The sequence below is a fragment of the Thamnophis elegans genome, chromosome 14 (assembly GCF_009769535.1).
Source record: "Thamnophis elegans isolate rThaEle1 chromosome 14, rThaEle1.pri, whole genome shotgun sequence".
Lineage (NCBI taxonomy): Eukaryota > Metazoa > Chordata > Lepidosauria > Squamata > Colubridae > Thamnophis > Thamnophis elegans.
This window is the reverse complement of record NC_045554.1, coordinates 26,522,231-26,534,262: the sequence shown is the minus strand read 5'-3', so window position 1 is coordinate 26,534,262 and position 12,032 is coordinate 26,522,231. Positions and strand designations below refer to the sequence as shown.

General features: G+C 43.0%; 1 protein-coding gene across 1 annotated transcript in view; it reads right to left on the bottom strand.

The window, feature by feature from the left end:
* DRC7 (dynein regulatory complex subunit 7) overlaps nucleotides 1-12,032 on the bottom strand; it is a 44,331-nt gene that overhangs the window by 28,942 nt on the left and 3,357 nt on the right. Inside the window, exons 3-7 of the mRNA XM_032231090.1 lie at nucleotides 10,300-10,474; nucleotides 6,649-6,774; nucleotides 4,712-4,906; nucleotides 1,056-1,214; nucleotides 175-387 (exon numbers count right to left, since the gene is read on the bottom strand). Of these exons, the coding sequence (XP_032086981.1) occupies nucleotides 175-387; nucleotides 1,056-1,214; nucleotides 4,712-4,906; nucleotides 6,649-6,774; nucleotides 10,300-10,474 (868 nt within the window). The remainder of the gene's footprint in view (nucleotides 1-174; nucleotides 388-1,055; nucleotides 1,215-4,711; nucleotides 4,907-6,648; nucleotides 6,775-10,299; nucleotides 10,475-12,032) is intronic.

Sequence of the window (12,032 nt, the reverse complement as noted above, 5' to 3'; positions counted from 1 at the left end):
GGAGTTGAAGTCCAGACATCTTCAAGTTGACAAGGTTGAGAAAGACTGGACTAGAAGACCTCCAAGGTCCCTTTCAGCCTTAGGGCTCTGAGTTTTGGGTTCTGATTTATGGCTTGTAATTAAAAAAAGAAAGTTGAGATTCCTCTGAGTAGGAAGGCCCAGACAAACTCTTACCCTGCAACCATTCCAGCAGTCCTGCATGTTGATCCAATAATTCCGATGGTTCCACAGACTCTCAATGCCCAGGAAGTGATCGTCAACAGTGCTGTAGCTTTTCCCAGTAAAAGGGTCAATGAAAAAACTCTCAGGCACTTCCCGCTTGCCGGAGAGAACGAGCACCCAGGCATGGACGCGCAGACCCTGAAGACGGTCCGGTATTGGCTTCTCCTCCAGCTGCAGCAGAGAGAGAGAGAACAGAACGGATTAACAGAGTTGGAAGGGACTTTGTAGGTCATCTAGTCCAACCCCCTTCCCAAGCAGGAGACCCTGCACCATTTCTGACAAATGGCAGTCCAGTCTCTTCTTGAAAGCCTCCGGTGATGAAGCTCCCACAACTTCTGAAGGCAACTTCTGTTCCATGGGTTGATTGCTCTCACTGTCAGAAAGTTCCTCCTTATTTCCAGGTTGAATCTCTCCTTGGTCAGTTTCCATCCATTATTCCTTGTCTGGCCTTCAGGTGCTTTGGAAAATAGCTTGATCTCCCTCCTCTCTGTGGCAGCCCATCAAATATTGGAAGGCTGCTATCCTGCCTCCCCTGGTCCTTCTCTTCACTAGACTAGCCATGCCCAGTTCCTGCAACCATTCATCGTATATTTTAGCCTCCAGTCCCCTCATCATCTTGGCTGCTCTTCTCTGCACTCTTTCTAGAGTCTCAACATCTTTTTTTTTATATTGTGGGGAGAGAAGGGAGGAGGGAGAGGGAGGGAGGGATCTGCAATGCTTTTAACCCCGTTTCTTCAGGGCCGAGCTGTCACCTGTCTCTTGATCTCTTGATGCCTTTCCACAAGGCTCAAGTCAGCCACCCCAGACCCACAAGTCTCTTCTAAACTACGTACAGCTTTCTTCTCTTCCTCCTCCTTTTGTTTCTTGTCTTCTGCAGCTTGTTCTTTATTCCGCTGCTTCTCTTCCTGACGTAACTCATACTTGCTCCGCAGGTCACGCGGGGGCTTGGTGGCGTATTTCTTTGCCTTCTCCTTCTTGGCTTCAACTTGGACCTGTGGAGAACAACAATACCAGTTTTTAATCCAATCTTTGGAAATTATTCACACACACACACACACACACACACAGACACACACACAGACACACACACACGTCTGCTTTTGGTCGAGTTGGTGAAGCCCAAATGTTTTTAATTGTGCAAAATGAAGGATTGTGGCATATTCTGCTCCTGGCCATCATCTCAGAGACAGGATTGGCCAAACCTCTTGGACTTGGTCACTGCATTGATTTGTTTTTTTTTCCCTACATTTGTACAAGTAGTCCTCACTTAACAACCAGACATTTTCACAGTTACAATGGCCAGGGAATGGGTGCTTTACGACCCATAAAACATGTCCAGCTGTTGTCAATGGTTAAGCCGCCTGCCCAGAGACATGTGACCATAAGTTAGGCAGGCCAGCTTCATGATCCATGATGGAGTTCTGTGGTCATGTGACCACAATTCACTAAATGTTTTGCTAGTTTCCAGCAATAATTCCTTCCTTCCTTCTTTCCTTCTTTCTTTCATTTTTTCTTTCTTTCTTTCTTTCCTCCCTCCCTTCTTTCCTTCCTCCCTCCTTCCCTCCCACCTTCCTTCCTTCCTTCTTTCTTTTTCTTTCTTTCTTTTTCTTTCTTTCTCTCCTTTCTTCCTTCCCATCTCCCTTCCTTCCTTCTTTCTTTCTTTTTTCTTTCTTTCTTTCCTTCTTCCCTCCCTCCCTTCTTTCCTTCCTCCTTCCTTCCCTCCCTCCCACCCACCTTCCTTCATTCTTTCTTTTTCTTTCTTTCTTTTTCTTTCTTTCTTTTTCTTTCTTTCTTTTTCTTTCTTTCTCTCCTTTCTTCCTTCCCATCTCCCTTCCTTCCTTCCTTCCTTCTTTCTTTCTTTCTTTTTTCTTTCTTTCTTTCCTTCTTCCCTCCCTCCCTTCTTTCCTTTCTCCCTCCTTCCCTCCCTCCCACCCACCTTTCTTCATTCTTTCTTTTTCTTTCTTTCTTTCTTTCTTTCTTTCTTTCTTTTTCTTTCTTTCTCTCCTTCCTTCCCATCTCCCTTCCTTTCTTCTGTCCATACTCCTGGTTTCTTTCTTTCTTTCTTTCTTTTTCTTTCTTTCTTTCTTTTTTCTTTCTTTCTTTCTTTCTCTCTCTCTCTTTCTTTCCTTCTCTCTTCCTTCCTTTCTCAATAGTCTAAGTCACTGTTTCTCAAACTTAACAAATTGAAGTCTAAACATCGTCTACTTGCCAAAGTTGGGAAACACTGTTATATGTTATCTAAAATTAAAGTGTTAATAACCTTTAATTAACTGATCATATGAATTAATTTCATCACATTGTATCAATCAAAGACCACTGTATCAAAACAATAGAAAGCATTATCTAAATTATACAACAATAAAAAAAATTACTATAAAATATCCTCAGTGATACCATTCAACCACAAAGTGCCCTTGGAAAAGAAAAATTGTCTTTCTTTTCCACTATGCAAATTGAAACGATGCTGCCCTCTCGAGGGCTTGGTAGGCAGTGGATGCCAAGGTCACAAATTGACTTGTGAGAAGGGGGTGTGTGTGTGAGGGAGGGCCTGAAATTAACTTTTGAAGAAAGGAAGTCTGTGGCCGTGGGCTGGGGGAAATTGCAGAACTCGCACGCAGAGCTGGGAGTTCCTGTTTCTTTTGGGGTTCTTTGAGGGATGGGGAATTCTGTGAGGTTTTTTGTGATTTCCAAATGAGGTTGAACCCATTGGACTTTTGCTGCATTTCCAGTCCTGAAAACAGGTCTGTGTGTGTGTGTGTGTGTGTGTGTGTGTGTGTGTGTGTGTAATAATTGTAACAGAGTCACATTAATCAATGGTAGCCCCAAAACAGGTGGAGTCTAGTACAGTGATGGCTAATTTTTTTGTTGTTGCATGCCGAAAGTGTCCATGTGTGTCAGTGGTGGGTTTCAAATTTTTTTAAAACCTCTTCTTTAGGTGTGGCCTGCTTTGTGGGAGTGGCTTGCTGGCCATGTGACTGGGTGGGTGTGGCCAACTTGTAAAATGTAGTGAAACTTACTTAACAATGCCCTTGCTTAGCAACCAAAACGTTGACTCAGAAACTCTGGCATTTGAAGCACACAAGTCTTAAAGCTGTCAAGATACAAGACCCTCGCACCCCTAACCCTTTAGAAAGAAAAACCCAAGGGTGTTCAAACTTGACAGCTTTAAGAGTTGTGGACTTCAACTCCCATAATTCCTTCTCCAGTCATGTTGGCTCAGAAACTCTGGCATTTGAAGTGTGAAAATCTTAAAGCTGTCAAGTTACAAGACCCTCACACCCCTAACTCTTTAGGAACAAAACCCCAGGGGTGTTCAAACTTGAAAGCTTTAAGACTTGTGGACTTCAATTCCCAGAATTCCTCCTCCAGCCATGTTGGCTCAGCCAACATGCATGACACCCTGTGTGTGCTCCCCCCAGCATGTATGCGCACATGTCTCCCACACGTGCCCTGCACGGCAGAGACCGAAAAATCAGCTGCGCGGTAGAGCTGAGCTGGGACGACAGCTTGCGTGCCCAGAGAGAGGGCTCTGCATGCCACCTGTGGCAGCCGTGCCATAGGTTCGTCATCAGAGGTCTAGTAGGACCCTTCCCAACAAACCAATCCCTGGGAAAAAAAACAGAAGTTTTGGTGAGCTGCAGAGTTGAAATCACAAGGTTGAAATCAGGATTCAAACCCAGGACGAAGTACAAGGAGCCCACAACTTTAAGACTGCAACTGAACCCGAAGTTTCTGTTGCTAAGCAAGACGGTAGTTGAGTTTTGCCCACTGTACGACCTTTCTTGCCATGGTTGTTAAGAGAAACACTGAAATTAGTAAGTTGCCAACAAGGTGGTTAAGTGAACCTTGATTTTGCTCGTCAGAAGGTTGCAAAAGGGGATCAGGGGATCAGAGGCTACTGGACTTCTCCGGATTTTGGGGAGAATTAAAACCAAAGTACAAACTTAACTTAACTGTCCACTCACTATTTCTCTTCTTCTGTCTTTCTAGCATCCCCATTATTATTTCTTTTATTTCTATTTGTTAGATTTTATTAATCACTTTTTATTCCCTCATAAGTAAGTCAAGGCCGCAAACCTACCTAATATTCCTTCCTCCTCTTATTTTCCCCACAGCAACAACAACCCTGCGAGGTGAGTTGGACTGAGAGAGAGGAACTGGCCCAAAGTCACCTAGCCAGCTTTCATGCCTAAAGTGGGACTAGAACTCACCGTCATCTGGTGATCGGCCCAAAGTCACCCAGCCGGTGCTCATTCCTAAAATGGGACTAGAACTCACTGTCTCCTGGTGATTGGCCCAAACTCACCCAGCTGGTTTTCATGCCTAAAGTGGGACTAGAACTCACAGTCTCCTGGTGATCGGCCCAAAATCACCCAGTTTGCATTCGTGCCTGAGGCAGGACTAGAACTGACCATGTCCTGGTTTCTAGCTTGGCGCATTAACCAGTAGGCCAAACTGCCTCTGGATCCCACTCCAGTCCCATTCTCACCTCTTCCGGCTTCATTAAGAGTGGGCACTCTTCCTTGGACTCGTCCATCATGCAGATGTCCTTGGTGGCATAGCCGTTCACGCAGTAGGCATCATAGCCTGCTCCAATTAGCAGAGAGCATAAAAGGACGCTAAAATCAAAGCAATTTCCTCGCTGGTACCTCAAGATGGTTGTTGGTGAACATAAGTAGCAGGGCTGGAAAGAGAAGACACACATCCTTCAACCTGCTGTGATTACAACTTCAAGTTTCTAGGTTCTACCACATCTCAAGACTTAAAATAGATGTCAAAAGCGTCATCAAAAAAGCACAACCAAGAATGTTCTTTCTGCACCAACTCAGAATGTAATTTAATTGCTTAGTAGTAACCTGTTGTGGCCCAGCAGGAGCCATTGGAGCTGCCACCAGACTCCGACAGCGAGGGGCCCTATGAGTCAGCTCTGGCGGGTGTGGAGGACCCTGGACAGGGTTCCGACTCCGAGCAGGGCACAGAGAGACTAGTTGGCCACCAGGTGCCGCCTGAGCCTTGGACCAGTGGGGAGGAGATAAGGGAGAGTGATCCAGAAGCCAATAGTGAGTTGTTCCTGGATGCACGCCATCGAAGAGCTACTAGGCATCAGGAACAATTACGCAATTACAGGAGGTCATTAGGCTCCTCTCCAGACTATAAAAAAGACTGCTTGTGCACACGGCCCTCTTGCAGAAGTCAACGCATTGACTAAAGAGAACTGTTGTAACTAACTTGGCAGGCTAGATTGCTGCCAAGGTTTGTCTGAGTTGCTGCCAAGGTCCTTATCTGTTTGTTTGCTTGGCTTTCAGTCACCGAGATTTTGGTCTTGCTATTAAAGTACATTCTAGTTAAGCTCATCTCGGCTTTGGTTCCTGGATGGAGGAGGGCGTCAGAACAGTAACCTATGACTATCACTAGGATCTTATGATTCTTGATGAATGTATTCCCCCGCTTTTTTCTTTTCTTTTTTTCATTTTATGAGAGCATCTACACCACAGACAAATTCCTTGTGTGTCCAATCACACCTGGCCAATAAAGAATTCTATTCTATTCAACTTTAGTTCTCTGTATTGTCAATTTTTATTATTGATTACTACTGATTTCACTGTGAATGTTTTGAACTCCATGCTTCAATAAATATTTTGATATACCACTCATAGTTTATTTAGTTCAATAAATATACAACTTTAGTTCATGAGATGTACAACAAAAAATAAACACACAAGTGTACAAAATATATCAGTTAATAAATGATCAATTGATTGGTTGATTATATGCTATCAATTCAGTGTCTATGGAGGTTCTCAGCCATCCAGGTCATGGTTGTCCCAAAGGTGGTTTTTCAAGAGGCACCTGGACATTTTTTTTATTCTTCTTTGAATAAAAAGAAGCAGCAGCTGAGAAGTGAAATGTCTTCAAAGAAAAACCAAGAAAGTCCAGTTTCCCTCTTAAAAAAGCACCTTTGGGACATGAATTGGATGGCAATTTGTAGTGACCACATAGATGGACCTTCTCCAAGACAGTGTCCTTAACCTGGTCTTTCAGATCTTCCAATGACGCACCTGTTGGCACTGTATTTATGCTAGTATGTGTGAAGGGCCTTGGACCAGGGGGTTAGGATCAGGGATGGGTTCTGGCTGGTGTTACTGCTGGTTTGCTCGTGCGCACGCTTTGCTCATGCATGTGCAGAACTCCAAAAAAAGATGATGGCAGCGGCAGCCGGGGAACCAGTTCAGGGGCGTGGCCAGCCTGGGTCACTGCTGGTTCTGCGACTCAGGCTGGCATACCACTACCACTTTGGCTGAACCGGTCCGAACCGGTAGGAACCCATTTCTAATTAGGATACACTGAAGAGGAAGGTCATCTACATGGCTTTGAGTTCTTCTTTGCATCAGCTCCTCCATCACCCATGCAGGTCCTACTTCTTACCGGTGCTAGTGGGGAAGGAAGAGGCTCCATGTTGAGATAATCAGACACAAAACGGGCAGCACTATCCCAGTTGTATAATTCTGAGTAAGGGAGCAGAGTTGGCCTGACTGTTGTGCTAACAAATTTCTGCAACCAAAAAAGCCATTGGGTTACTTTTACAAAGAAAACAAATGTAAATCAACCAATCAGGACTCTAAGATCATCAGAAATATAATCCCATGTCAACGGGGTTGAGATTTGAACTCAGAAAGCCAATTTGGTCTAGAGGGGAAGGCTAGAAATCAAGGGATTGTGAGTTCTAGAACATCCTTAGGTGCGAAAGCCAGCTTGGGGATTTTGACCCAATCACCAGGACACGGTGAGTTCTAGTCCGCCTTAGCCATGAAAGCTGGCTGGGTGACTTTGGGCCAATCACCAGGAGATGGTGATTTCTAGTTCTTTCTTAGGCATGAAAGCCAGCTAGGTGACTATGAACCAATTACTAGATTGGGATTTCTAGTCCCACCTTAAGCACGAAATCCAGATGGGTGACTTTAAGCCAAGTCCTTCTCCCTCAGACCAATCCACCTCACAGGGTTGTGGCTGTGGGGAAAATCAGAGGAAGAAGGAGCATTGTGTGTGTTTGCGCCTATAAAAATAACAAAGGTGTGATGAAGAACATTTTTTAAAAATGTTGCCAAGCTCTAGCTAGCATTTCCATATTATGCATCAAAACGTATAAACAAAACATTCTCAGATGTGACACAATGGCTATTTTCATGGCTAAAAAAATAAATGCTTCCAAAATATCAACCAAACCCTGAACAAAAAGGTTTGGTAAAATTAATAGGTTGTTTGTTAATCTTTGGTTTTTCGAAATGGGTTGTTCTAACCATTTATCATCTCACAATCTGGTCACGTGCTTTGGCATTTTAAAAAAAATGATGTTTAAAATTCTTTTTCAACTTGTTAATTTCCTGTAAGTGTCTAGATAAGCAAATTCAGAGGGAAATCTCCTGTTTTTATAGGTCAGTATAACACTCTAGATACTCTGCAAAATAATTGAGCTTATTTTTAAAAAAACAACTCACAATATGTAAAAGTTATATTTTTAAAAAGAGGTTGGCCAGCTGCTGTTTGCTCTTTGCTCGCTCCAGACAAAAAGGATGAGCAGATTTTGCAAATGACATGCAGACATTCATCCCAGGAAGGAATGTACAGATTGCCTGCTTATCCTGATCAGATAATGCCAAAGGGCAACTTTTACACCATTATAATTTTGCAGCTGGGAGGTCACCCACTTTGCCAACAGATAAACCAATATAAAAGTTGTCCTTTCAGAGATAAAATAACGTTCCACTTTTAAAAACAACAACATCGAGGAGAACTTTACAAATGAGGATGTGGAGGACAAGCAGCAAAAGATTGTGGTATTTATTATAAACACACTAATTTTCTGGAAAAATTTCCTGGGAAAACCACCTTTGAGAATTCCCGTTCTTGGATTTGCTACATTAAAAATCCTCTGCATTTCTAACAAGGGGGCCGTGGAAGTTTGTTTCCCTCTATTTTGTTAAAAGCTGATCAAGAAGCAAAAAGAAAAAAGAAAGAAAAGGATGTCACAGAGAGATGGGGAAGTAACAGCTTTGAAAATAGCTAAATTGTGGTATTGAAGAGTGGTTTCCTTCAAAATGGGCGTGCCTCCCATACTTTCCAGATACAATTCTGGTGACACCACGAATTGGTCGCTAAGAAAACAAGTGATAAGGACAAATTATGGACAGAAAAGTAAGATGCGATTTCTGCTTTGGCCAAAAGAGGGAAAATTGGCCATCATCGACCCGTTGAATAGCCATTTCTTTTCCTTGGAAATTACTCTGAGATTTCACACAAGTGTAACACTAGGGTGACATGATAGCAATCTTCCAATATTTGAGGGGCTGCCACAGAGGGGGAGGTCAACTTGTTCTCCAAAACACCTGAAGGCAGGCCATGAAATAACAGATGGAAACATCAACTCAACTGTGCTGTTTTTTCTTTCTTCAAAAGGCAACTGGACAGATTTTTTTTCCTTAAGGAAGAAAATACTGGAAGTTTTAAAGAAGAGATTGGACAATGCTATGCTATGCTATTCTCTATTCTCTTCTCTTCTCTTCTACGCGACTCTACTTTATTATACTCTACTCCATTCTACTTTACTCTACTCTACTCTACTCTATTATACTCTACTCTACTCTACTCTATTATACTCTACTCTACTCTACTCTACTCTACTCTACTCTCTACTCCATTCCACTCCACTCCACTCCACTCCACTCCGCTCCGCTCCGCTCCACTCCACTCCACTCCACTCTACTCTACTCTACTCTACTCTACTCCATTCCATTCTACTCTACTCTAGTTTACTTTATTCTATTCTATTCTATGATGAAAACATTTTGCTTCTCATCCAAGAAGCTTTATTAGTTCTCATAGCAGGGCGATGGAATAATAGGTGCTGAAGAAGTTAGAAGAAGCAGCAGTTCCAAGAAGATTCCACAAGCAATTGCACTCTAATTCAGGTGACCCCAAGGGCACAGGTAAACCCCCAAGTGACTTCAAGAGCTCTCAGGGAGAGTGCTAATGACCGGATGAGTGCAAAGAAATACAATCCTTCCATTTCTCCTTCCGTCTCTGTCTCTCACACACACACCATCCTATCAGAACCTCTCCTTCCATCCCCCCACTAGCAGAACTGATGAAGCTTCTTGGATGAGAAGCAAAATGTTTCCTTCTTCCTTCTCAAGAAATAAAACAGTCCAGGTGCCATTCGAAGACAAAAAAACCCACCTTTGAGGCAACAATAAACTGGATGGCCGAGAATCTCCACAGACATCAAGGAAAGACACAACCTAGAACTAAGGAGAAATTTCCTAACAGTGAGGAAAAAAAATATTTAGTGGATTAGAAGTTCTGCTCCAACACTGGAGGTTTTTAACAAGAGGTCGGACAAGCATTTGTCCAGAATGCCAGATGGTCTGTGTTACTCTATTATAATCATTTCTAGCAGACCATTCTCAGCCTATTCATCAAACTGCCGCTTCCAGATTTAATACATTGATTAACAGAGTTGGAAGGGGCTTTGTAGGTCATCTAGTCCAATCCCTCGCATAAGCAGACCATACACCATTTCTGACCGATAGCAGACCAGTTTCTTCTTGAAAGCTTCCAGTGATGAAGCTCCCACAACCTCTGAAGGCAACTTGTATTCCATGGGCTGATTGTTCTCACTGCCAGGAAATCCCTCCTTATTTCCAGGTTGAATCTCTCCTTGTTCAGTTTCCATCCATTATTCCTTGTCTGGCCTCTGGGTCCCTTGGAAAATAACTTGGTCTCCCTCCTCTCTGTGGCAGCCCCTCAAATATTGGAAGGCTGCATCTCCTGTCTCCCCTGGTCCTTCTCTTCACTAGACCAGCCATGCCCAGTTCCTGCAACCATTCACCATATGTTTTAGTCTCCAGTCCCCTGGTTGCATCCTGGTTGCTCTTCTCTGCACTCTTTCTAGAGTTTCAATCTCTCTTTATAGTGTGGTGACCAAAACAGGATGCAGTACTCTCGGTGTGGCCTTACTAAGGCTTTATAGATTTTTATGACAATTGGAAGTTCCTTTCTAGAGCTCTTTGCCCAACTTACCTCCACGTTGCATTCGTTGATTGGGTGAAGGAAGAGAGGCACACGGTCTGGGCAGAGGTGCGCGTACTGCCGATGAAAATTATCAGCCACCTGCAGAAGCAACTGCTCCTTGGGTGTGTTGGTTTTGTAGGACTCGGGCAAGTATGCTGTGTCAATGTTGGTCCAATCGAATTCACTATGTGCAGGAAAGACAAAGAAGGAAACACAGGTAGTTCTCCACTTACCACAGTTTGTTTAGTGATGATTCAAAGTTACAACGGCACTGAAAATGTGACTTATGACTGTTTTATCACACTTACAACTATTCCAGCATCCCTCTGGTCATGTGATCAAAATTCAGATGCTTGGCAACTGACTCGTATTTATGACGGTTGAAGTGTCCCGGGGTCAGGTGATCACCTTTTGTGACCTCCTGACAAGCCAAATCTATGGGGAAGCAAGGTTCACTTAACAACTATGCTATCAACTTAACAACTGCAATGATTCACTTATCAACTGTAACTAGAAAGGTCATAAAAGATAAAGGTTCCCCTCGCACATATGTGCTAATCATTCCCAACTCTAGGGAGGGTGCTCATCTCCGTTTCAAAGCTGAAGAGCCAGTGCTGTCCGAAGACGTCTCCGTGGTCATGCGGCTGGCATGACTAAACGCTGAAGGTGCACGGAACGCTGTTCCCTTCCCACCAAAATAGTCCCTGTTTTTCTTTCTTTTTTTTTAATACATAATTTTTATTATGCTTTTTAAAAAACAAAATATAAAAATCAAGTTCAACATCCATTCTTCCCGTTCCTAAGACATCGGTATATCCCCTTTTGTTTAGCATCTTACATACTTTCCATTCATTTTTCATTTGCAACTTCCTCTTTACATTTATAATTCCTATAACCTAATATTTACATTTATCAATATTCTACTTTAATTCGTTATTCCTAACCACTGATACCATTTGTCCCATACTGTAGAGTATTTTTTTTCTTCTTTATCTTAAAGTTTGAGAGTTAAGTTAACCATTTCCGCGCAGTTCATTATTTTTGGCAGTCCCTATTTTTCTACTTGCATTTTTACATGCTTTTGAACTGCTAGGTTGGCAGAAGCTGGGACAAGTAACAGGAGCTCACTCCGTTATGTAGTGCTAGGGATTCGAACCGCCGACCTTTCTGATCGACAAGCTCAGTGTCTTAGCCACCGAGCCACCGCATCCCAGAAAGGTCATAAAATGGGGCAAAATGCAGTTAACAAATGCCTTAACAACATAAATTTTTGCTTCAATTGTGGTCATAAGTTGAGGACTACCTGTACTGATACCTAGCAATTTGCTGAGTTTTCAGGGAATAACTTCGTGATAAAAGTGGCATCTGTTTCATTTTATTTAAGCTAGAAAGAGAACTCTCTCTGAGCATGAATAGTTCAAGGTGCTGCACTGAATGTGCTGTTCCATCACAGTGCAATTCCACTGAAGTTTATAACAGGGTTTTTTTTAAAAAAAGTTCCTACAGCATAAGAACGGAGAAATTCAGCTAAACGCTTTTCCCTGCTATCGTGTTTAAACAACCTTCACCCATCCTTGAGTCAGCAGAAAACAGCTGGCATGAGATAGGCTTCCATCGCTCTCCTGCCTCACTTGCTTTGATTCCCATGTAGCCCTGGCTTCCAGAATTAAAAGGTGATAACACTTCAGAGATTTCACACACCTTGAGCCTGCCAGGAATGAGGTCAGAAGAAAGGGAAAAGC